At 38.5% G+C, this 27,049-nt stretch overlaps 1 protein-coding gene across 1 annotated transcript in view; it reads left to right on the top strand.

Annotated features, from left to right (window-relative positions):
- CLSTN2 (calsyntenin 2) overlaps positions 1-26,709 on the top strand; it is a 228,044-nt gene extending 201,335 nt beyond the window's left edge. Inside the window, exons 9-16 of the mRNA XM_074153081.1 lie at positions 12,899-13,065; positions 16,505-16,653; positions 18,113-18,330; positions 20,833-21,003; positions 21,628-21,773; positions 23,234-23,357; positions 24,970-25,154; positions 25,798-26,709. Coding sequence (XP_074009182.1) covers positions 12,899-13,065; positions 16,505-16,653; positions 18,113-18,330; positions 20,833-21,003; positions 21,628-21,773; positions 23,234-23,357; positions 24,970-25,154; positions 25,798-26,007 — 1,370 coding nt within the window. The 3' untranslated portion in view covers positions 26,008-26,709. The remainder of the gene's footprint in view (positions 1-12,898; positions 13,066-16,504; positions 16,654-18,112; positions 18,331-20,832; positions 21,004-21,627; positions 21,774-23,233; positions 23,358-24,969; positions 25,155-25,797) is intronic.
- Positions 26,710-27,049: the final 340 nt, after the last annotated feature.

The raw sequence follows: 27,049 nt of genomic DNA, 5'->3' as shown, positions 1-27,049 counted from the left end.
GGCGTGACACTAATCCCATACATTTGTACAAGTACACACTGATTCCTGTCTAACTGGTAGTTGCAGTTCCATCTCTATAGGATGATCTTTAGGTGTACTGGAATTTTTCATTGATGTTAAATATGTAACAGAATACAATTAATTTTGCTCTAAGATGTTAATACTCTAAGGGCATGTTACTCCTTTTTTAGCTAAAAATATGTGGTGAAATACCTATCAAACACTTCAGAAATGAGAACTTTGGTTCAGTCAGTAGTTTACTGGGATGAATAGTTGACAGATACCAATTTGATTTACATGAATTTTCTTTTAGTTTGATCGGCTTGGGTTTTTTTCTTATGTAGCTTTGGTGCGGTATTTTAAAATCAAAGTTCCAGAGTTAACAAATGCAGATGTGATTTGTGAATGGACAAATTCAGTTCTTTCCAGGTATGATCAAATGCCTTAGGGACTGTGAATAACCACTGAGTATTGCCTTCTGAAAAATCAGCATTTCTCAGTAGCTATGTTAAAGAAATTTTATTTTAATCCTTTACTTCATGTTTATTACTATGTTCTTCTGCATATATCTACCTAAATATTTTTGTGCATTATTTGTATTACTTGTGTCCCTTAACTTCTTTCATCCGTGCGTTATATTATATCACTCTCTAACAGCAGTCTTTAGGGATTTTTTTTTCCTAAAAGTCTCAGTATTGGTGGGAATCCACTCCCCTCAGCCCCCACCTGAATCTCATGTTAATCATCATGCAGGTGCCAGGTTTTGAGAACTGTGGAGTAGTAACTTTATCCTTGAAACATGCATTGTATAAGCAAAAGCTATGCCAGTTTTGCCACGCTGCTGCATGTCTGGGTTTCATCTACCTCCAAGACAGCTGAATACGATAAGAATAATCTTGTTTCCTTTCTATCTTGGTCTCTTTATCTCAAATTGTTAAGAGAAAGAATTAAGGTAAAAAATTCATATAGACTCACAATAAATTTAGACCACAGACGATGTTTAGTATTTAAGTTGTTAAACAAATAGAAAGTTGCAATTGTTTTCAGACATTTTTAGCTTTGCCTTGAATAATTTGATGGCGTAATGAATAACTGTTTGGGATAAGATTCTTCTTCCTTTTTGGTGAAACAAGGTTGGTGAAACTGCAAGATTATGTTATTGCAGTTTTAATAATGTGAGAATTGGAGTTTGTCAATTGTAGAAACAAATTTTCAATCTCATGAAAATGTCGAGATTTATCTAAGAGTGTGCTAAAGATTCTGATAAACTCATGTGTTAGACAAAAAGGTGAACTTTTAATGCTTATATGAAACAAGATTTCAGGACACCGCTTTTGGCAAAGCTTATCTTGTGGTAAGTTTGTTTTGATCACCTCAAACTATTTTAAATGAATGGTATGGAAAGTCACTTCATTAATAAGATTCAGCGCTCTGTCTTTTGAATGGTCATTATTCAAATATAAACCCAATCTATTCCATTCAAAATCTATATATTTCAAGAAAAAGTGTCTCTATCAAATAATTTGACTATAAATGTTTCAGTGAAACTTAACTGGTTCTACTTAGAATAATACATTTTGGGCAGTCAGAATAGTCTAAACCTTTGCATTTTCAAAGCATTAGAAAACCACTTTACAACCATCTATGATTTATTTCAGTAAAAAATATGCAGCAATTTTGGTGTCATAAGCCATTCAGGGGAGTCCTTGTTAAGAGGTTATGAGGAGTTTCTAGCTCTGGTTTGCTCAGACTGTTTCCTCCCCTTTTCCTGAAAGTACTGGCAGAACAGGAACACAAGCTCTAACCTCTTCCTTCAGAAAGGACGAGACTTATTTTTTTCTGTCTTAACTAAACCATTTTGTAGTTCTGAGTATCCAGTATCCATTTATCAAAGTCAAATTATTTGAAAACCAATCTCAACTCAGACAAATAAATGAACCGGAAGAAATAACATTACTTTTTCTTACCACACCGATTCTGATGTGTTCACAGCAAAAAGTAAGTCATCATGACATGACTGTGGGGCAGCTTAAGAACTAGTGGGGAGCATGTTTAGAGGGCAAAGCAGAAAAAAACAAGAACAAAAACAATTGTAATTTGTGTAATTGCTTTACTCTGTTAGCCCTAATAAGAAAATCTGCTACTGCTATGAAGGATTTACCCTTTCATATATGACAATTTTCAGTTCTGGTGTAGAAACTGGGAATTGTTCTGCTGTTTCTCTAGGAATCTGAGAACCCTCCAGGTTATGAGGCAAGTGACTCTTTCAGCCCTGGCCTTTTCATCTCTTACACTGGTACTTGTCCTGAGGTTACGTAGCAAGTATCATGCTTGCACCTCCTTCTTGTCTTTCTCAGAGCTATGTCATGCAGGAGTCTTGGGCACAGAAAGAAAATTCTTTTCTTTGAGATTAATACTTTCTATTATTAATATTTCAATTCCAGAGTAACTCTTTTCTGACTTTTACAGCCTTGTTTATAGCATCCATTATGAAAAGTTAGGTTAGTTTTTATTTCTACCTTCAGCTGTTCAAGTGAAATATAAGAGCAGTTTAAGTTTAGTGCTGTTCACCTGAATCTAACCTGAAAACAAACCACATGTGCAATCTCTCAGGCTTACATGATAAATTTAAACTTTAGCCTATGATGTGCTCCCTGTCCCATTCACATCAAACCATTGCTTTTATTTTTTGCCTTTTTTTTTTTTTTTAACATCAGCATTCCAGTTGGAATTTCAGTAGGTCTCTCCGACATCCCTACCCTTGCCTTGGCAGTGTAAAAGGCATGCCTGATTTGATTGTTACTGATTTTATGCAATATTTCTTTAAATAATGTAAGTTGAGTGCTAGGACTCTCCTAAAAGGAGGAAAAATTAGCCTTTTCCTGAAGAGCAGAGTCTTTTCTAGGGGGCAAGAAGGTATTGGAGGCAGAAGTTGGGGTCCCACTGTGTGGATGGCAGCCTGGAGACAAGCAGAGAATGAAGATGGCTGAAAGAGCAGAGAGCCAGGCTTTCAAGGTGATAGAAGAGAACCTTGCTAGGGTCTGTCAGGCACTGGGTAAAGTTTACTGAACCCGTGAAGTCACTCAGTTACCTAAAACCAAGCCTGGGGGATAGTTTCCACCTTTAATGACACATTGGGCATGAGGAAAGTTGTATAAAAAAAATCTTTTTTACGTTTTGTCCTGGCATAATCAATATGATTTTTTTTCTACTTCAAATAAGGTATTCTGGATGTTACTCTAGTATATTGTTTTTAAATTTTAAAACCTTGGTTCTTTCTTCAGGGAGCTCAATAAAGGGAAGTTCCAGACAGAGCTACCTCATTGATTAATAGTCCTATCAAAATGGTTAGCATAGAGTTAATTGGGTTTTATTTTGTGTAGTTCATGTTCAATAGTGCTATACTTCAGGGAGGGCAGTTTATTTGGGGGTGGGAGTTATAGCATTGTCTTTAGGCTAAACTGGGTGTTGATTCAATTACACGTGACCCAGGAACAGTGACAGCTGGAGACAGAAACTTCTTAACCTGTTGCCTGTCTCCAACAAAGTCACAGTATTCCTGCATGGCAAGTCCTAACTTACTTCTTAGCTGTCATTCCAATGACACTAGTCCTGGGAAAAGGCAACACTGACTACAGAGCTAAGCAAACTAGACTCTTAGTGAACGAACTGAGGGCAGAAATGAACGGTTTGGGTTGCCAGTACAGCTGGTCCCGAAATAAAGCCTTTCTGTACCCTGGTAAAGTTTGACAGCTTTCTCTGCAGATACTTTAGGGTCAAGGACATAATTTAATTTTAACTTCTTTAAAAGGCCTTTTTTGTTCACATCGGTGAACAAAATTGCAGATGATTGTCAAAGGTGTGATTCTGATGTAGGTGGGGTTATTTAGGTCCAAAGTGCTGTTCTGACTCTAATAGCAAAAGAAATTTTGAGGCAAAAATTACTTTTTCTCAAGGGTGTCTAAAGGACAAAATTGACTTGCTTGTATGTGTGCTTCCCAAAACAAAAGACACCACAGAGAACACGTGGGAAGTGTGACTCTGGCACCGTCTCTGAACCGCTACCTCCCTGAATGGATGTTAGAAACGGACATGGTCCATTGGGATAGCAGAGAGCTCCTCAAGGCTCAACTTCAGCTCTCATTTCTATCCTCCTCTTAGTAATAAAAATAGTCTAGCTCTGCCCTTCCAGCTCAGGATTCTGGAGAGCTTTCCAAACAACAAAGTGGTAACACAGTCCTGCAGCAAGGAAGTAGAATTACCCTTATTCTGTGAGGATAAAGTGCAGCATCAAGAGGGTCACTTAAAAAAATCTGCATCAGAGCAAGAATAGAATCAGACTTCCTGATCAACCACAAAATTGTTCTTATTCTCCCTTTTAGCTTTTGCAATCCCTGTTTCATTCTCCTAAGCAATACAAACAAATTAAGGCTAGCTTGTCCTGGAGCTGCACATTCTGGGAGCTTACCCTGGTAAGTTCTCCTCCGAGTTCATTATTTTTGATTCAGTTTATCTGAGGACATAGAAAATGGACCCTTTTACAAAGAGTGAGAAATTTCTTCCATTAAACCAAGGTTTATAGGTTCCCATTCTGATCCCTTTATTGCTACATATTCTGTTGCAAAGGCAGCCAGAAAAAGGGAGCAAGTTACATGATTTGGTAGTCTAGTCATCTTTCATACCACACACCGCAAACAGACTCATTCCAGGTTTCTCTGAAAAGATAAGGTCTTTAGTTCATACTCTTTCTTTCCCCAAACGGCTTGTTTCTTTATGTATCATTCCCAAAGTCCTGTCAGGAAAGTATTGACACAAGTTAATGACTTGTCACAAGGTAATATTGTAGCTTACTGTGACTGTAAGTCATTATTTCTAATAACGCCACCCATTCTAGAGTGCTGGAGATTCAGTGTAATTTGCTGGCCACTTTGCGCAGGGGAAGGTCTTTAAGAGAAACCTGTCAACAGGCAAACGTTGTTATCATGAATATAGCAGACAACTATTGTAATTCTTCTTTTCTAAGTAATTTTTGTTTTATATTCTCTCTTTCTTTTGTATTCTCCTTTCAATTTCCTCTTTCCTTAACCTAGGCTGGAGACCAGTTTTTCTACAGAGTCCTTACGTGGAATAACCTTATTAACTTTATATGTTAGCACTCTGCTGACATATCAATCACAAAGTTGCAGTCAGAGTACCGACTTATTATTCAAGGCAAGAAGAATGGCAAGAGTTAGAAACTGGAGAGGGCTCAGATCACTAATAGCCAAATACACTGTGGGCCGTGTAGCAGCAGCAGCCTCTATCACTCAAGACCACTAGTGCAAGACCACCTAGGTAGATGTCAAGACAATGTGATGCTGAATACCTGTGTGCTGATGCTTCCGTTAGTGCAGCAGTGTTCTCTCTGTATTGCCCTTCTTCTCATCAAAACCAAGATGGAGTAGATTTCAATGCACTTCACAGATCTTGGCTGGAACTTTAGCTGTAGCAGAAATACAAACACATGTGGAAGGTTAGTTTAGGGGGCTGTTTTCTTGGAGAGCTGAATTTACATTCAAATCTGTCACTAACTCAGTATAGATATGTGTCCCTCATTTAATTGAATTTCTGCACTGGGGACTATGCACTAGCACAGGAATGTTATTTGGAGAGTAGGAGTGTAGTTTTTTGGGCAGCATTAGCATCACTTGGACTGTGATCTTCTCTAAGATATATGATTGTAGCTTTTTATCATGATCGTCACAATTTCCTACAGTTCCCCTAGAAATAACAAAAATATATTGCTTAATTGTGAGACATTATAATGTTTTTCTTATCTTGAGAAAAATGATCTTAAATATGGATCTGTTGTACTGAGATAGATCAGCCTGTGCATATTTAAGAGCAGGTAGCCCTTAGTGTTCTCTGTACTTGTCTTATTTCAGGTAAATCCTTAAAGCCTAAAGCTGTCTGTGTGAGGTCATCAGGTTATGATATCTGCCAAGTGCAGGGGTAGACTTAAGCAGTGCCAAGTTTGAGGAGTAATTTTCTGAGTAATTTTTGTCTGAATGATGTAAAAAAAAAAAACCACTAAAACTTTTTTGTGCTGATAAGCTCTGACAGTATAAAACCTTGAGTCTCTAATTGGGACTACTCCTGAAATCTATGTTAGGTTTCATCCTGCTTAACAGCCGATCTGCTTGTCAGGGAATTACACCCAGCTCCCTAAACTGCCATAATAAAGAGATGGGATAAATTCTGGGGCTTGGACCTGAGGACTTCAAAGCCAGAATGTCTTGCAACTGCTTCCAGATTCACTTCAATCTTTATGTTGGGACCCTGAATCATTCCTTAATTATCTGGCTCAGTATAACCAGAGTCTATAGTGTCTCAAAAGAACCACATCTTGGTTGGAAATTCTCTTGATTCATCATTGCCAGTGAAAACCTCATTGTGCTTAGACTGCCCTGATAATTACTTGCTCATTGTTAGGGTAGGGCATAAGGCCTAAAATAAGATCTGTGAGCTCAATAAAGTCACTTGTTTTGACAAAAAGGCATGATTGTTCTTTGGAGATTGGTAAATGAGTGCAAACAGCACTTTACATCTCCGAAGTCAAAACAATATACCTGTAAAGTTCAATGGTAATCAAATTCTGTCACACTTTATATCAACCCAGTGTAAAATTAAAAAAACCACAAAACAAAACAAACAAACACAGCCCCCCCAAAAAACAGAACAGTGTAATAGAAATAGACTCTGCTTCATTAATGAATGTGCCTTTACCCCATGAAGTCTGAACCCTGAGAATCTTCAGTTCAGAATCTTCACTCTCCAGTGTTGTATCTAACAGAACCTCTTCATGGCTGGGATCAGAAGGTGTTTGCTACATGTCAGTCTTTAACCCCCCCTAATTTTTTATTCATCTGAGCGATTCTAGCTGTTTATGACAAGGTGACATATACTCGAAGCATTTGTTTTACTCCATGTATATAAGGGAGTCATCCTGACTGATCTGCCCACAAATAGGACAGGCATCTGCAGCTTACTCATCTAAAATTAAGTAGGTTAATTTTTGATCTATTGCGTTTGAAATTTCAGGCACCAACTGTAACTGTGCTTGTGACTGTTTAGGAATTTGTCAAACACAGGGATATTGTAAAGTCTTGTTTTCATTGGCAGCTTGATCACTCCCCACTGAGGGCTGCTGTGTGGGTGCAGCATATACTGCCCTTTCTGGTGCGCGAGTCCTCTGCTGACTTGTGCGTCCTGCTGCAGCATGCTGCGGTGCTGGGCTTGCTGGGAGCGAGTGCAGGCTCCAGCTGTGAACAGCACAGGAGGGAAGGAGCATTCAGAAGCAGTCAGTGGGTTATAACGTTCTTGTGGGGAGGGAACCCCCACACCGCAGTGTAGGAGGTGCCCCTGCCTAACCCTACCCCTAGGCTGCAACTAGTCATGGGACATTAGTAGACCCGGATAATTCTAGTTATCTAGATAATTCCAGTAGCAGCATGCACTTTATTTTTTGCAGCTTGTTCTGAGCCCTGTGCCTATTTTATGTCTCAGCTGTCTCTTTCTCAGAACCGTAACCCAAGTGTCTGCTATAATGGTTTCATCTGGTGGGAAGCCCAGCAGGCCAGAGCAGGACCCTTCTGTATGTTTTGGTCTCAGTGTGTGTGCTGTACTTGTTCACCTCCACCAGCATTCATGCTTAGCAGAAAAGGAAAGTAACTCAGAAACACGTTATCAAGGTGACCCTGGGTGGCCTTGGCCCCTAGCGCCCAAGCTGTCCTACTTGCTCTGCATTGATAGACTTCTAGGAAGATGAGATCAGCATAGGAAAAGAAGAATCCCTGTCCAGAAAATAGTTGTGACTAGCAAGTGAAAAATGTGATGCATACTACTTTGACAATGACTCAGCAGTCAGACAGCATAATTATGTATGTCGACAGTTCCTCTGTTCCTCCTCCCACAGTCTGTTGACACCATCTTCCCATTACGAGGATTGAATTAATGCCAGAACGCCAACATCCATCCTCCTGTATCTGCCAGACTTTGGGAGGGGATGTGCACACTGGGTCAGGTGGAAAAAGCAATACACAATTTTATCATCAAGGTCTGAATAACACTGTGGCCTGTGTTGCCTCACAACTGTAACAGTGACCACAACATTTACATTTAAGGAAGGGAAAAAACCAGTAGCTTTGAAAATTTGTCATGCAAGGGTTTGTAATGAGAATAAGCAATGTTATGCTGTAGTGCCGTTTCAGTATTTTTTGGGCTGCAGACATCAACTGAACTGCCTGACTGACAGTAGGGAAGGGTTTGTTTTTCATTATTAGTTGCATCACTCACCTAAGTCTTAACTACTTAACTGTCCCCCAAGAGTTAGCACTCACAGCATATTAATTTGTAGTAATCAATAAGCATAGAGCTGAGTGAAACACAACATGTAACGCAGTCAAGGAGTAGGTTTTCTTATTCTCCCAGGTCTTGATGCTATAACATCATTGTGGAGGCAAACTGTGTCTGATCTGTATCTCACTCGTAAGAAAGGGCATAAAGACCCTGACAGCAAAAAATCCCACGAAACTTGCTGAGGCGATCTAGGTTAACTGGGTGGCCTGACCTCTGGATAGAAACTGGCAGATGCTGCATTACAAAACACTATTTTTTACACACCATGACATTGGGAAGTTGAAAAAATTTTAGGACACTTGGATTGCCTCAAGATCATTATCACTGGAGCTCCGGTTTTTTCTCTGAATTGTTGCTCCAAACGCTTGTGTAATCCATATACATCATCTTTATTATATCAAAAATATTGTTGCTTAGGCTCAGTTTGGTGTCAGAACCAAGAGTAAAATTCAAAGTGTTAAAGCATTAAGAACTGCTGCTTATGCCTTTTCCTCGGTTGTTTCTTAGCGTGTGGTAATTTCAGCGATGAGTCAAAGAATTTGACGATGGAAATGAGCATTCCTCCTGCCCAATGACGTTAGTGGCTCTGAGCTGCCTGTCAGCTGCGTGTGGAGCTGCACAGGCATGAACTGTATCACGCTCAGGGTCAATGGATCTTTATGTGAAAAGATCAATATTTAGAAGAATGTGGATAATAGTCTGTAAAAATGTTACTATCAGCATTAGCTACAATTACACACTGTGCTTTAACATGCTACAGAATTACCATTTTCATGCTAGATTAAATATATTTATACTCATTTAATCTTGGGAGCTAAGAATTTTAGAATGACTAGGTCTTGGAGATTGGCAATCCTGGGCTAAATTTGCACCCACTGAGAAGCTGAGGTCAAATGCTTGAAGAATATGAGATTGTAGAAGCAGAAGGAAAGACAACATTCAAACACGCTGATAGAACCAAACATGAATTAAACACTAATACAGGAGTAAGGCAGCCAATTGCTGAGGATTTTCAATTTATTCTGACATTTTTTTCTTCTGACATTTTTTGAGACTGAAAAACTATATTCCTAGTAATCCCTTTTATCAAAGCTGGAATATAGGATTGTAGCAGGTTGGCTTTAAGCCATTCCTTCCATTTTAGCAAGAGTTTGGGGGTTTGCATCCCAATTTTATCGCATTGGATTTTCTCCATTTGCAATTTAAAAATTACTGGCAATTGAAACACATCCACAAGCTAACATATTCCACTGAGTTGAGAAGATTCTGGAATGCTGAGTTAGAAGAATATCAAAATGTCAACATGCTGCAATTACAAGCAGCTGTGATAAGAGTCAGATATAATGACTTCTGTTCACCTTCAAGGATAAAACTGGCAGGTATATAATTTTGTCTTTAACTCTGGTAAAAGGTGCTTATGGAAGGCTTATATAGCAGACTACTTTTTCTAATAAAGTGTGAGATAGCGTTCTCTCTTCAAGTGCTCATGTTTTTTCATGTGGAAAAAGCCAGTATTCAAGTATTCATACTGTTCTGGATTAACAGGCATGTCCTATGTAAACCATATATAAAGTTGACAAGTAGGCTATGTTATGGTTAGTACTTCAGATAATAGCAGGCATTCCAGCAAAAGCAACAGCGTGAGGTGGAAGATGTAAAGAAAAGGGCTTGTTTAGCCTGGCAAAGGAAAAGGGAAGGCATGGCCATATTTTGACAGCTCATATTGGAATAAAATTCCAACTCTAAGGATGGTCATTGGAGTGGATTGCTTGGGGAGCCTCTATCTTCAGAAGAGTTTAGAACAGCTCAGGCAGTTCTGAAGAATGGGTTAAGTACAGATGTTCTCATCTTGGGGCTGGGGGACGGACTGTATCATCCCTCAGTGTCCGTGCAGACTCCGGTGTCAGTTGTTCCAGTGCAACTGTCCCAGCCTGAATTGCCCTGGCATAACCATGGGTGTAGTTTTGCAGATTTTTCTCCATGACACAATATGACACTAGCTAGTTCCAGGTATTTTTCACTCACATTTTCTTGAAATACTTGCTTTTTTTCCATAGCAGTTGATAGCCTCCCCATAACAAAGATTACATCGCCTCCTTTACAGTGCAAAATGAACCTCTACATCTGCACAAAACCCAACCTTAGTCCTGTGAACAGGGTAAGTTCTTCAAATACTCACTGGTTTTGTTAGTGCCTGTATTTGCAGAGCATTTTAAAAGCTTATTCCTAGAAACACTCATATTCTCTTCCATACTTTTATATTAGTGGTTGGGCGGATGACTCTATCATTGTAAATGACCAAGCAATGTAACTGTAAGTGCTTTGTCAACAACATCAGAACTAATCCAAACTGAAAGAACAACCAATAAAACAAAAATAAATTAAAAAATCCAAACCTGTAGTTCCTATTCATGAATGTAAGCCCCAGTCATGTTGTTTTATAGCTTTACTTCAACTGATTTATCCTGCTTGTTCCTGTCAGGCATAGCCACAGCACTGAATTCTTTGTTCTAGCTTCTTGTCTAGTCCTTTATACATTTTAATGAGCTAGTTTCACATTTAAATACATTAGCTTATCTGAGGCTGCTTCTTATTTTGCATTTCCTCAGAACTATTAAGATCTACTGGCAGACTTCCTGTAGGATTCTAAATTTCAAAGCTCCAGGATTAGTGTTGGTGTTTTAGCCTTGGAACTTGCTGTCTTCAGAATTCTGTTAGGGATATGAGAATCTGAAGTTTCAAAGCACAACGTGATTCCCTTCTTTGGTAAATTCCTATCTGGTTATCTCTGTCTCCTTTTTAGGGAGAGGTTTGCATTTTATTTTTTTTAATTTGGGTTACTTTTTTCTGTTGAGATACATTGCTGCTGCATTAGTGGCAACATATACTTTTAAAGACAATGTAAACAGATAAATATAACAACATTTTTGCTGAAAAGCCAAGGTCCCCATAATGCACTATCTATTTACCAAATAATTGTCTTGGTGAGTATCAGAAAGGCTGAAATTACAGTACAAACTAATCCTGCACTTTAGCTATTGCATACATGAAAGTTTCTATGAAACCTCAAAAAAATTCATCCCAGAGGAATTTTTCTGTATAATGGATAAATGAATGAAAGAGTGGAGAACAATCTCTCCTTGAGGATCTTTCTTGGGTGTGAAAAAGAGAGGAAGTTTGTGCTGCAACATTAACATGAAAGAACAAAACCTGATTATTTCTACGAGGAAACAGCCTGTTTAGACACCTTCTTTTCTCTCAGTACACTGATGTGTATTTTATTCACTATATAAAATAAGTCTTCTTCATAGCGCTCATCCTGCACAGACTAAAAGTGCTGGTTTTCAGGCTTTTAGGTAGCATCAGCCTAAAGAAAATTTTCCACTTCATCCCTATCCTAACTCCAATCCATGCACAAATCTTCAAGTTAAAGTTTAAGCTTGAGCTAGCTTGTCTGACGGAAATAGGTTGTTTGACACTAAAGCTACAAACACTGTAGAGATGAGTTATCTACCAATTACAACAGCTTATCAACTGCTAATCCAATTAGTCTGCATGGATTCACTGTTGCGTGCCTCCCTCCGTCCTCTCAGGCTCAAGGTAGGTAGTAATTCACACGCACTGATAGAGCTAACAGTTGCAGGAAAGGCAAGCTTTAAAAATTCTCCTGGAGGAGGATGAGTAAATCACTAAATATCCCAAGAGTAATTTAGATGCTATGATCACTGGTGCAGGCAGTAAGTAATCACATTTTATTGACAACTCCTAAAGATCAATCTTCCTTTGAAGCTGCCTAGAGTGAAACTGGGTAGAGTGTAGCTGATGGGCCTAATGCAACAAACAGCGACGAGACTTCATCGGGCACCAAACAAGCTGCTTTGGGTAAGGGAAGCACCTTAAGCCTTTCAGCGCAGTGCTGTGCACTGGCCTGCGTTCACTGCTGTGAATTTCCACTGTATCCTTAGAGATAATCATTTGTAGAGAGTCGGGCAGTTTGCTTACATAGAGACATGACTCAGCACATCTAAGAACTTCAGGTAGCATGTTTTTTGGAGGAGAAAGGCAAAGGCTGTGTAAGTGATCTTGTAATAGAAAACTTGAAAATACAGTGTTTGCATAAATAAACATTGGACCTTAAACATTTTTTGAAATTCATGTTTGATCACTCCAATAATTTCATCAATTCATTTTTGCAAATGCTGTGCTTCCTTGGACAGGGATTTGGGAATCCATGTTTCATCTCAGAGTATGTTATCACAGCTTTATAAACACCTGCATACAATAGTGCAAAAACACTGACAGGAATTTTAAAGACAGGCTGCTACTAGGTACCACCCAATAACACACAAAGCAATTCCGCTTATCACAATAAATGGGATCTCAAATATACTTGGCTAAAATAGATACAAATTCTTTAAATGTGTTAAAACATAAAGTGAATTAATAGATGTGTGGTTTGTGTATTGGTATCCATAATCGTTTTGTATTCTCTTTCTTGCAGGAGGAGAAGTCACCAAGCCCAGATTCGCTCAGTATTTCCATGGCAGCTTGGCCAGTCTTACTATCCGGCCAGGCAAAATTGAGAGTCAGAAAGTGATTTCCTGTTTGCAGGCCTGCAAGGAAGGCCTGGATATTAATTCTCTCGAGAGTCTTGGCCAAGGAATAAAGGTGAGGGATGAACTGACATAATCTTTGATAAAAATTTAGAGCTGATTTATGAAGTGGAGAGCCCAAGGTAGAGTACACACAGTACAAATGCACTCCCAGAAGCAATGTAATTTCCCATAAAGTCATGCAAAGAAAAAGTGGAACAGTAGAAGAGCTGTGACACTGCAAAGAAAAATGTTTCCATTATTGCAAAGCTAGATGTTCAGAAAGTAAGGCACTGCTGGTATTTCAGAGTCCATAATAATTACCAGGTCATGTTCTCATGATTATTTTGGTAGTTTTACAGAAATAGACATGATTCCAAAGAATTACTGAATTTTGATCTGTAGTAGTTTTAAAGCAGTGGAGAACATAAGTGGAATATCTTTCATCTAGAGGCAACTCCGAAAGAAGTCCCAATCCAATAGTAATGAAAATTCAAAGTGTGTTCCAAGAGCAAAATGGTGTGGGACTTGAAAACTGGACAATTTAAAAATTTAAAGTCGAGAAATTAAAATTTTACATATGCATATAAATCATTATTCATCTTTATTATGTATATGACTATCTTTACTGATATTGTAACATTTTTTCTAATGTTACAGAACAACAGACGAAGGGAAATACTGTTTCAATTGACACAGTGGTCAGATTGCATGTGTTAAGACAAATTCTGTTCTTTTAGATACATATGTAGGATTGTGACTATAACTTCTATAATACTTATATAAGCTGCACTGTCAGTTTCCCTTTACTGATGCCATTATTAGATGACAAGCCTAATGTGTAAACACAGCTAAGCTATTTCCTAGCGCACAAATCACAATGCCATCTTCCAAAGGAGCTGAGCTTCAAATTCAAACTGGGAATATACCTTGGCTGCAGACTATGCATCCCACGGAACCGCACAGGTGTTTATTCAGTGGGGAGGAGGAAGGTGCTCTAACACTTGATCCAGAGCATGTAGTGGAAGTGCCATGACTACATTTTATTAGCTAAAACTTTTCCTTGTACAAGATAGGAGACTGAGCAGAAATACACTCCAATGTTTGTCTCGGCGATAAGTTACAATGGTGTGGTATAACCAATATGTTTCTGAAAACAATGGTAAAAATGAAATTAAAAGTGCAAAGTTAAGGAGGAATTTTGATAGCTCTAGTGTTTACATATGAGCAAAACACCCCAAAGTTATTTTTTTCTTCATCATACTGAGGACATCATTAAGAATTTCACATTGTTGCCTCTCCCAGCAAAATGTAACACTTGTGTGTAAAAGCTATTTTTAAAAGGCAACGCATACAAATAGCAGGTAGGGTTTTCTGGAATGCAAGTGTATATGCCTACCAGTAAGTTCTTTGCTGGGATTTTACATGAATTAAAGCAGTGTACACTTGGTCTATGGTGCTTAAAAGCATAGTAAGTCCTGCCCTATTGTCACATCCTGAAATTTGTCAATATTTGAATACTCTGTTGTTTTATGGGCTTTATATATCCCTGTTATACTGCCCACTGCTGCTCCAGCATGGCTTTCTTACTGTACAAGCAGTGCAGTGGGGAAAATGAAGATGAGGGATTGTTTTCCTCCCTTCCTTTCTTTCACCAAACTTCAAAACACTTTCATTTTCCGAAATACAGATGAGATACACTGTTTTTTTAAAGTTACTGCTTTCATTTTTACTTCCTCAGCCAGCTCAACAGTCAGCGCAACAGCAGCAGGCACAAATGAAAAGAGCAGTGAGAAGAGAGTGTGTGGTAGGGTTTCTTACTGGGTCTGACAGAAAGCAGCTTGGATGAAAGCTGGCCAGTTTGCACCTGATCTTAAACAGAAGATTAATAAAGAGAAAGGGATTCTGGTGTCAGTAATAAACATACCTGATCTCAGACAAGCATGTGTGACAGTTGTACAGGTGACAGATTCTGTTTGGCTATTTATGTGGCGCTTAGCAGATTCAGTGTAGGCAAACTGATGTTGGAAGGTGTTTCTGCTGGGCTCTTTGGACTCATGAAGCTTCATTCCTTAGCCACCTAAGAAAGAGCAATGCAGTTGTAATACAGTTTCTGACACAGTAGTGTTGGACTTTTATGTCTGCAGGCTAATTTTCAGATATCTGTGACAGCTCTCAGAAACACTGTCTAAACTGTTGCTATTTTTAGCCTTTTTTAATGAGAAAGACAAAAATGGCTCAGACTAGGGCTTTCTCCAGTCCCTTTGGCAGCATTCCAGCTGTTCTGGCAGCTGAGCTATTAAGTTAACTAGCTAGCTAGAGTCTCTTTTTGCTAATTTTATTGTCTGCTACTGCTAGTTTACTGAAAAGAGAAAGAAGCGTATGTAGGCTGTGACTCATGTTAGTCCTCCTTTTTGTTAAAAAATACCCTTCAGTGTGTTATGACCTTCCTGCATAAGCTTTAAACCCAGTCCTCTGTGTTCCATTCGACAGAAAACCCGGTGCTTCATTCTGTTCTTCACAGTCTATTTGCTCTTTTGCTTTTTAACCTTTCTGATTGCAAGGAAGTGTAGACAACCATTGTCTGTATACAATAGAACATGTTCATATAATCAATATCCAGCTTTGGGGACTGCATGTGACAGAAGGGTGCATTTCTTAATGTTTTGTGCTGGCAACAGTAGGGTACAAAATCAAGGGGCTTAATCTGGTTTTCTTTGCAGTGCAGACGGTTTACTGAACCAATTAATAGACCAAAAAAATGGAATCAGGATGAATTATGATGAAGATAAAATCGATCGTTCGCTATGTGGATATAGTTGCAAAGTTTCTTGGTCAGCAAGACTGTTTCATGTTCAATGCAATGGACTAGAGAAAGATCAGGGCTACACGAATAGCCATTGACTTTGCAACGTTTGTTGACTCAAACTGGCTTTGTGCAAGTAGCAGCTCCATCTTAAATCATGACACCCTTATTGATCGTGAGGCAGAGACAGGAGAGTACCCTTTATTGTGTCTGACATTAACAAAGATGTAGGAGGGAAATGTTGTAATTGTTTTTTTCATTCATGTTGAAATATATCTCAGAAAGTTATCCCAGGGTAAAGCCAAACAGAAAGCAGGAAAAAATATGCTTCTGTATGTTACTCTGGTTTAAGCTAATTATTTTTATATGTTTAACCAAAAAAAAAATTACATAGTAATAATAATGATGACAGTAAGTTCAGGTTTTGAATACTACAGCTGCAGAAATAGTATCAGCAAAGTTGATATGGCTGGGCAAAGTACAGCAAATCAGGATCAGTTCTAACGGTAGTTATCCACATATGAAATAGATGACTGGTACAAGCACGTCTTTTAGGGAACAACATGTGGATTCAGCCAACAATAGGAACCAATTTTTTTTCCTAAATCCTTAGATTTTAAAATTATGTCTGTGCAACATTCTTTAAAAATGTCTTATTTTGTACTCTCTACCTGGTACCTTAAATACTAATTATATGCATTTCCTCTAGTATCACTTCAACCCTTCCCAGTCAGTCCTTGTCATGGAAGGAGATGACATTGAGAATATAAATCAAGCTCTCCGAAAGGTCTCATACATCAACTCTAGACAGTTTCCTACTGCAGGCGTACGACGTCTCAAAGTCTCATCTAAAGTCCAGTAAGTTATACTTCAACTGAACTGATTAGATTAGGAATATTTTTAATGAATTGCTTTCTTCTTAGGACATGTAAAAAGAATAATTTTTAGCTAAATTACATCGCTAAATCATATTTTTATGTTATTAAGCATAAAGGATGAATTTAATTTACTTTTATGCCGATTTATGTTGGAGTTTTCTTTTGATATTGTCCTTTTAAGAAACTTTTCTTGTTAATATAATTTACTTGCATTATTTTTATAGTTTGGAGCATACAGTCTGGACTGAACAGTACTTGCATTTATTGCATTCTTATTTTACTGTTCATTTTAAGAAGTTACAGTTTCTTCTGAGACAGCTAGAGCCATGACTTTTTAAAGCAGGCCTATTACATCTAACAGACGACACATCTGCAAGCACAGTGTTTGTAGCTATGCTTGAAATAGTCTTTATCTCTTTGTATCCTTATAAGACCATCATCACTGAAGTCCTGGTGTTGGGTGTTAAACAGAAATTCCTGTCCTTCCATTTTCATGCAACAATAGTGACAGAACCTGCACAATAATGTTTACAGTTCTACGTAACCAAAGAGCCTTCTGCCGTTGCTGAGCTCCCCTGGGGTACGTCTGCGTTACAGCAAGTTGTGCAGTGCAGTGAAAGCAGATCTTTAAAGTGAAAATAAACATCACTGCTACAAACTCTCATCTACTTTATGTACAGTTCTTACTACATACTAGGTTTAGTCTAGTACTAGGTTTAGTCTAGCGCTGTCAGCTGACCACACTAAGTGTTTGGAGAGCATCTGCTGATGTAGTTTCACTGGAAGCAGTCTGGTTTGCACACTCCAAGGCCAGCCCAAGCCTTGTGACAAGATGCAGAAAGGCAGAGTTTGTCAGGACTAAAGCACAGTGCTGATCCAGATGCAAATGCTAACATAGGCCCCTTTTCCCCCTATTAAATACTTGAGGGTGCCAGAATAAGTTCATAATGGGTCCAATTTAAATGGATAATAAGGCCCTTTTATTTGCACGTGACAAATTAACCATATTATGTTCTTAAATTCTCACTCTGAGAATTTAATGTTGTTTACTATAATTAGTTGGTATCATCTAAATCATTTTTTTAACTATTCACTACTTCGTTAAATATCAGTTAAACATCAAAATATTATTCTCATAGTCACCTTTCTAAGGACTGAGCTTGTCATGACTCTGTTTGCTAAGCTGTCCCTACGTAATTTCAGTAGTTGCAAATGTGGGAGGGGATGAGAGGACCAGAGCTGTTACTGTCACTGCTGGCCTGTGTACATGGTGGGACAGATTCATGTCCTTACGTGCGGCAGTGTCAAAGTATGGAACAGACTGATCTGAGTCCGTACAAAAGGATGAGAGTCATCAGATGGGTTTTGGGCAGTGCAAGTGCCGCACACCTCTGATGTGCAATGTGTTACATGCAGTTAATGAATAATATATTTTTCAGATGTTTTGGTGAAGATGTCTGCATTAGTATCCCAGATATAGATGCGTATGTAATGGTGTTTCAGGCCAATGAGCCCAAGATTACAATAAGTGGGATGGACCACTTTGCTAGACCAGCTGAACAATTTGAAAGAGGTGTTATTTTGTTACCTGACATCAGGATTGTCAGCACAGTCACCAAAATGGAGCATCCAGCGGACTCAAAAGAACATGACAGAGGTTTGTGTATTTCTTTTAAATATTATTATTTACACTGTAACATAACCCCTCATATTTTTTTAAGGATCCTGCAAACAAGTCACACAAAGGAAGTCACTTCATCCAGATTAATTTAGGCAATGTTAGGCAGCAATAATGCTGTACTGAGGACATTCATTTAAACACATTGAAAAATGCATTAAATAGTAATAGACCAGTATGTGCTTCAAAAAAAGCAGACTTTCTATTTCATGTCTTGCCTACTTCAGAATAATTCCTTTCCACTCTTCTTTACATATTCTGTTGAATAACAGATTTTCATTACAATCTCTCTATTTGTAACAGAATTTTATTGATTATACTGGTAAAGTGGAAAGCAGTAATTGACTAACAGTTGGAGTTTTAGTCTGTTTTTATGTTTCCAGCTCTGCTACTGATTTGTGGGTGATAATTGACAAAGTAATCTTGTGCCTCAGTTTCCTACCTATATAACGTAAATATAATAATTTTCAATTTTTTTTCAATAACGATAGTTTATTCTAATGCTGAGCAAAATGTGTATTATTCAACACTAGGTGAATGTTCAGAAACATAAATAAGGTTAAAAATAATTGTCTATAAAGAAACCTTGCTTTTGGATATTTGTGTGCAAGGTAAATGAAAAGCCTAGTAACCTGAGGAATCACTCTGAACAATATTTGTTGGACTAGAACAAGCAGCAGCTAGATGTGCATCTCTTGAAAAGATAAAATCACTAATGACGTGGAAGTGTAGGGGCATGGATTCCCTGAAGCCATGCTCTGTAATAATGCTGCTTATCACTTTCCTGAAACTGCATCTATCCTCTGAAGGCTAGAAAGTGTTTTATATCATAATACCAATTGCATACAATTACAGTATGAAACTGTTGTAGCACCTTGTAACCTAAAAAGCCTGAGTCTCACCTTGAAAAGGAACATAGCAGCATTTCTTAAAGTACTGTTTAATTCCTTGAAAGTCATGCACCTCCTAATGTGCCAATCTTGTTCGTTTCCACTAAGAGTGTGGTTAAAATGGATAGATAATAATTGGCTTTGGGACTGTGTTTTGCAAAATATTATTGAATTCTAAGTCTGAATTCCTGCATTATAACCTTGAACCATTATTTCTCTCAGCCCAGATATCTGAGAAAGGCACAGTCAGTCATAAATCTTGACCTATATCTGCCTATAGCTATTTTTCCGCTTATTGGGAATTTACATAACCTGGTCATGATGACTGCAGGAGAGATGCACATGGCAAGGCTGAGGAGGCCGATTTAGTCACCCTGGATTCCCCAGTCACAGGACCAGTTAGGTCTGTCCCTCATCAAAAGCAGATCAGGCAGCAGCCTATGGCTCTGAGATCTTATTTACCTGCAGAGGGCCCCCAGAATGACAGTGTGGTGCTGCTTGTGCTACAGTAGAGAAATCAGTGGCACCCCACCAATAGCTAAAATTGCTGCCCCTACCTCTCCTGTTTGCCCACTGATAGCCAGTGCAGCAAAGCTCTTTCCCTCGCTCTGCGGCTCAGCTCTTGGCTGTCTCATAGCTTCCCATGTAGTCCAGCTCATCAGCCTTAGCAAAGTCAGATTTGCCTATCCGGAAAATTTGAGTTGGGTCTGCAATTTTGGATAAGTTAGAGCTGTACTTAGAGTTCAGATACCCAAATTCACTGTACCAGGAGTTGGGAATCTAGGGCGTAAGATTTTTCTGTCTGTGCCTGCCTTCCCCATACACCCTTAAAAATGAAATTCGCACTAAGTTCCAAGATTGCATTCTGTGTGTCTATGGTACCCTCAGGGAGCTGGTTAAGCAGTCTTGCCAGACGCTGTGCTAAGATGATGAGAGAATTAAAATATTAAATCAATATGCTACTCTTTTTTCAGCAATAGAATTTTTATTTTTAACTGTGCATACTTGAAGGGCAGTCAGTTTACTGACTGAACTCAATTTCTCCAAGTCACACAATACAGGATCTTGTCATTTATGATAATACCATGTTCTTGGGTAGATGGCCATGTTCTTTGTAATGCAAATTCTTTATGGGCCATAGAGTGACTGAGAGAATCATCCAAGCATAGATGTATTTGACATGTATTTTTCCAGTTCAGTTTTCCTTGAGAAAAGGATGAATTTGCGATACAAACCTGGTGTCAATATAGTATTGAAAAACAATTATTTACAAGAATTTATTTCCAGGATCAAATTTCATTTTTCTACTTCCAGTACTGTTCCTGAACGCCTTTTAATTATAGAGCAACATATTTTTCTATTTCAGTAGGTATTTGTAGGCCGTCCTCATCAAAGCATCTGAACAGGGAAGACACTCCTCTTTTGATTTGCTTCACATTTGCTGTGTTTAATATCGGCAAAAAACAATTCAGCCATCATTGCAGAAATTGAAAGCCCTGATGCAAAGCACATAAAATGACTGATCTGCTCTGTGACCATTTATCTTGGTTGCTTTCTTCTTTTTTTCATGGTATATGCCATATGTTCACAGCCCATAAACCAGTGGTATTAGAGGAAATGCTCCACAACTTGGATTTCTGTGACATTTTGGTCATTGGCGCAGAACTAGATCCTGAACAAGAGTGTTTAGAACTGGATCATGTGGAGCTTCAAGGAAAACATCTAGATGCCACAAATTCCACAGCAGGATATTCAATCTATGGTACGTTCATGGACTTTGCTTTCCCTTATTTCTTCCCACCAACAATTATATTATTAGAATGAAAGGACTAATTTGAAAGAAATTAGACAGAAGTCTGTGGTATACTACCTGTAAAATACTCCAGGAGAGACTGTGTCTCAAAAAGCATAGTCACTTCTTGGTCTCTGTGTGGGCTGTGTTGAATCTTTGGAATACAGCACCTGTCTTGATCTCAGCATCCCTCCTGCTACTTCCCAAATAAAGAAAATAGCAACACTGCTTTCTTTAAATGTGGAGGTTCTTGTGGACCATTACAGTGGAATAGGGGGATGAGGGGACTCCTCAGTGCTCCTGCAGTACTGGTAACTCATTGATCATTTTTTTTGATTACTAAGCAATTTATTCTAAATCTTTGCTGTTGTAGTTGTTCCTCTTCGTTATGGACCTACATGTATTTCCAAAAACTCTTCTCACATAATTTAGCATCAGCCACAGGCTTTATCAGGGCATGTTTGAAGCACTGCCATTTTCAGATCATTCTGCCAAATTTTGTATTTTCTGTCAACATTTGATTTCTCTGTACTGCGCAGAGCATTTGTTACATAGCATCTCCTTGAGACTATTACTGCTCTACTACCATTTCAGGTGTGGACAGCATGCACAACTATGAACAGGTTCTTCGGCAGATTCGGTATCGGAACTGGTACACTTCTGCCACCTTTGACAGAAAGTTCAGAGTCAAGTGCTCAGAGCTGAATGGACGTTACACCAGCAATGAATTTAACTTGGAGGTAAGTGATCATTAAGTCAAGTTTTCTTTTCCAGCAGATAGGCTGAGCACTAGCCTATCTTCAGCGACAGTGAGTTTTCTTTGAAATACGTAAAATGATTGATAGGTTCTGGTAACTATAATCAAATAGAGGAAGAATTCTAAGTTCCATACAAATAGGGGGTTGACTTCTGTGGGCATTCCTCAATGTGGGACTGCCTATTCTGCTGCATATATAGAGATGACCCTTCTCTTGAACTCCAGTAACACAGGGAATTACTCCTGTGCAAACAGAATGGAGGCGAAGATCATCATCATTGTTTTTCCATGGCGTAAAATCTCCTACAGGTCTTTTTGAAGATTTATACACCTGCTTGAAAGTAAATCATTACAGCCTCATTATTTTCCTTAGATTAGTTATTTTTTAGCTTAACCTGACATACTTTTTATTCCTGCAGCATTCACCTTTTCATTTTTTCCAAGCACTACCACCTTACAATAAGTTTTATAATTTGTTCTTCATCAGATGGAGATCATTCATGGTAATTTACATGATTTCACATTTCTTTGAGGAGGACAGTCAGTATACAGGTAACAAATGCATCGGATGGACTTCATCTGTCATGTTCTCTTGGATCCGCTGCCCAGACATGGTCAGTCACCACAGGAATACTTATATAGCTCTCTTGAGCTTATGTGTGCCATTACTAAGTGCAGTGCAGCACAATGGCTCAGGGACTAAGAATCACTACTGATGCATCTCAGCAGGAACTGTGGACCTATTCTGAAGAATCAACTTACCCAGCCCAGAACCCAGGTGCCAAGTAACCACAAGGAAAGGGGCAGGACCTTCTAAGCAACAGGCTCAAAACTTAACAATTGGTTCTGAAAGTTTTTACATGTTTATGCTGCATTGAAAATTCTTTTCACCTCAGCATTCCTCAGCTGTGACAATGACTTCAGGGTTTTTGCTTATGACATAACTATCAGTAGGACAGAGAACAGACGGTATCTTCAAAGAAATTCACTCTGAAAGTAGAGACACAGGAAAAACTGAAACCTCTTTTAATTTTCTCTTACTGTTTTGTTTTTATCTCAACGAGCTTAATACATTCTCTGTCAATATTCAGAGTGACAAATCTCCCACTAACTGTCAGGGAACACCTAAAAGCTGATTAGTACAGAGAAAAAAAAGTCTCTACTTATCCAGGTAGGTAAGTCAAAAAAATCCTTTTCTGTGCCACTCCACAGTCTACAGCTAGAAATGTTAGAATGCATTTTTATGCTAGAAATCAGAAATATATTAACCTGTGTATTTTTCACTAGGCTAAAAAAAAGTGAATTTGGCCTTTAAGATCTGTATAATAATTTTCCTATCTGCTGATGAACTTCGCAGTTCGGTGTAATGTATGGAGCTGGCAGACTTGGAATATAGGGCACTTCTTTTTAGCATCTGGTCTCTTCTTTCTACTCTTGTGCCAGGTTAATATTCTACACAGCTCCAACTCCAACTTCATGGACCATGTGAATCATATGATGGTAGAACCGCAATTTCTCCAATCTGTCCACCACCCAGAGGAAAGCAGAAGCGCTGTTCACAACTCGGGTATGTGATAACTTTACAGAGACTGCTCATAGTGATGCTGGTACGTCAGTATTTTCCCTTGCGATTCAGCTTCGTCAACAAATAAAGCCCTGAAGTCCATAGTTAAACCTCACACAGATCATTGCACAGATATGAAAGAAGGTAACATTGAAGTATCTTCTTTCCAGTGAGGTACTTTGTAATTAAAAACTGGTATCCTGTTTTAAAGTCTTCATTGAAGGTTATGTACTCTGACCCACATAGTTAAGAAAATGTCTCATTTCAAGTATTGAATGGTATGAAGAATAATATTTATGCTCATATTGTCTTTGTACGTCTGTATTTCTGTGGCATATTAATTTCTGCCCACTCCTTTCTAAGCAAGAGAAGTTTGTATTATTTTTTTAAATATATAATTGCTGCAGTGCTTCTGTTAGCTGCTGTCCAGGCCTCAGTCTGGAGCTCTCTGGAGAGAAGATAGGTCCCTATAGCCATGTGCAGGGGACATTAGTATACATTAAGTACAGAATTTAAATTGAATATTTGGACTATATGAGTTAAAATCTGAAGCCAAGTCTGAAGCCTTTTCAATAAAGTTGTTAAACCCAGGACAAAGATACCTGTTTAAATGCTAGATTCTGAAATCCTTTCAGCTGAATGATACATATGTAAAGAAGTAAAGCTGATGTAAAGTGCACGTAGTTATAAGTAGTTATATCCAGTTATGCTTAGAAAATTACTGTATTTTTCTGTACACTTATACAGACTTTTTACTAAAATTAAATTTTTACAAAATTAAATATTGCAAAATAGTTCGTTCTTCTCACTTTAATATTGTTCTGATTTGAGAGTTCCATTCTTACAGCCAGGGCAAGGCGATAAAATGGGATACAGGGATATAGCTCCTGGAACTGCAGTACCCAGTTAGCAAAGCTATATAGAAAGTGGCAGCACTTCTCCACTAACCTAATTATGGAGCTGATAATATAAGAGAGTTCAGAGAGATTTCTTCCTGTGACTAGGTAGGGACAGAGACTTCTCAGAGTGCAGCAGAACAGTGAGGAAAAATGTCTTAAATCCTCAAGAGTCTCCCAGAAAGGCTGTAACACAGGCAAATAGAGTGGCAATGTGCTGTTTTATTTCTTGGAGACTGAGATTTAAATCACAGTGCAAGTGTTTGAAACCTTTGAAAATGTAAGCTTTGAGATATACTTTTTCTCACAAGTCCGGTTTAATGCCTTAGCAGTAATCAGAAAGAGAAAACATGGAGGTAAGATAACTGAACCTTACTGCAAAAACATTTGTTCTGAAACTAATCATTTCTGCGCTGATTGACTACTTGTCTTCTGGAATAAAGTGACTTAAAGAACAAATGGTAGGCATACTCACATTTTAGTTATGATTTATAATGCTCATTATAAGGTATCTGTTAACACCGTTCGTGTATGCCCTGCCTTAGTAGGTGGGCACTTGTCAACACTCTCCGCAGTCCCAGGCAGACTGTATGGCTGTGCTGATTCTCAATCCAAAGGCAGAGAAACTGAAGGGAAAAAACCAGACAATGTATTTAGTGTTTTGTAAGCAATTTGTTTGACAAATATAAACCCATTCCCTTTTCCACCTTTTGTTCCAGTTGTTCCAAGTGTGGCTACTATCGTTATCATAATCTGTGTGAGCATACTCATTTTCATCATAACCTTGGGGGTCTATCGAATTCGGACAGCTCATCAGCGCAGCTCTGGAGACAATGAAGGAAGTAAAGAAAATGAAATGGATTGGGATGATTCTGCTCTGACTATTACCGTCAACCCCATGGAGGTACATAACTGAGGCATAGTATTATATCATGATACTGCCAGGAGTTAGTCTGGCCTGGTAGCTTACTCAGCAGGGAGTTTTGAGCCTCTTTCAGAGTACACTTATTTAGGCTTGGCAGAACAGTTGTATGTACGGACACTCAGGAGCCCATCTCAATTTTCAGCTCCGCACACCATGATAATATGTAATTGAGCGCTCAATATTTGTTGTCATATATAATTACTAAATAGGATGGTGAAGACTACTTGGGTACAACATTACCATCCATATTTGCACCTTAGGTACCCAAGATGATCTAGTTGCTTTGTTTTTAACTTATTAATGTAGGCACTAATACACTGAAAGGAGGGGAAATGATCACCAGTTTAAAGAAACTGACAATGAAGGGTTAAATTTTGGCAGCTTGACTAACAAAGATGTTACTTATTGACGTTCCATTCTTGTTACGCTAGTTTTTGAATATTTGCTACTGAATTGTATCATATTTGATGCCTAAGAGTCACATAATGACGGAAAGCAGATTTTCCCAGCAAGTTAGCATTTCTAAATGTGGAATAAATGCTCGCATTCTCACCACCACTGGCTAGGCAAGAAGGCACTTTTCTTCTACTCTCTCTCTTTCATTTCTTCAAATGCACTGTAGAAATATGAAAAGCCTCACCAGACAGAAGAGGAGAGCGAGGAAGAAGACATAGAAGATGAAGATGAAGACACAACCAGTGCTGAATCAGATGAAAGTGAAGAGGAGGAGGAGGAGGAGGAGGAAGAGGAAGTGATTGTCCAAAAGGGAGACAAACAGAATGTGACCAGGCAAGAGCAGCTGGAGTGGGATGATTCAACTCTCCCGTACTAACAGCCCTTCAGCCACATTGCTCTTTTGTAACAACCAATACAATGCTTTTTCAGAGTCTATGAATTCATTGACAGGATTTGAACTTCTGCTTGCCTATAGCTGTTTTGCCTAAAATGACCTTGTTGTACGAATTGATAATGATAGAACTGACCCTTTTCTTACAAAGCCCGGAGAAAACATGGTACAAACATACTGGCATCACCAGTAATAAAGTAATCTAGAACTTGATCTGTTGGCAAGCATAGTTCTCAATTTCCTGTTTCTCTACCGCAGACAGGTGACAAAAGTCCTGTCACTCAATCCATAGAGGGTTTTTGCCTTTGCTATTTTTTTCATACAGGAGAGATTTCAGCTTGTTATGAAGAATTACTTGTGTGGGTCTAAATAACAGTTGCCATTTGACTTCACACTCTTATGGGTGTAAAAACATAATCCCCCTTCAAATTGGGGCAGTTTTAGTGCTACAGGTGACAGAGACTGAATTCCATTTGTCGTCTTGTCCTGCCTTCTTGGCTGTTAACTGTCTTCTACAAGGAATATCTAGGACTTGACATGGGATGCATGTGTGCCTGTGTAGAAGTGGACAGTGTATTTTTCAGGCATGCTGTCAGAACCCTTGGGATTTTATCCAACCCACCCATAGAAACTTAAAAGAGTTTAAAAAAAAAACAAAACAGCAACAATAAGGGGCTGCTGCAGATTAAAAAAAAAAAAAAAAATTCGTTCTGTGTCCACAGATTGAGTAATAGGATCTTATGCAAACTGTAAATTCTAATGGGATTGATTTACTGAAAACCTGTAGAGCTTCTCATTAGTTATGGATTGAGCAATTTGCAGCAAATCGATGTTTTAAACCGTCTGTCTTGTAAAATCATTACCTTGCTGCAGTACCTTACTGAAGCAGTGGAAAATAAGTGACTCCATTATTCCATAGCTATGTATGGTTGGGATTTAAAAATGATTTTACATGAGGAAAATGTCCCCTTTTGCTTTAGCGAATGCCAGCTGGAATTCCTGTCTGACTGTATTCTATAAAACATTA

This window comes from Numenius arquata, chromosome 9 (assembly GCF_964106895.1).
Source record: "Numenius arquata chromosome 9, bNumArq3.hap1.1, whole genome shotgun sequence".
In the NCBI taxonomy this organism is placed as follows: domain Eukaryota; kingdom Metazoa; phylum Chordata; class Aves; order Charadriiformes; family Scolopacidae; genus Numenius; species Numenius arquata.
The sequence above is the reverse complement of the archived record's forward strand: the minus strand, read 5'-3'. Positions and strand labels throughout refer to the sequence as shown.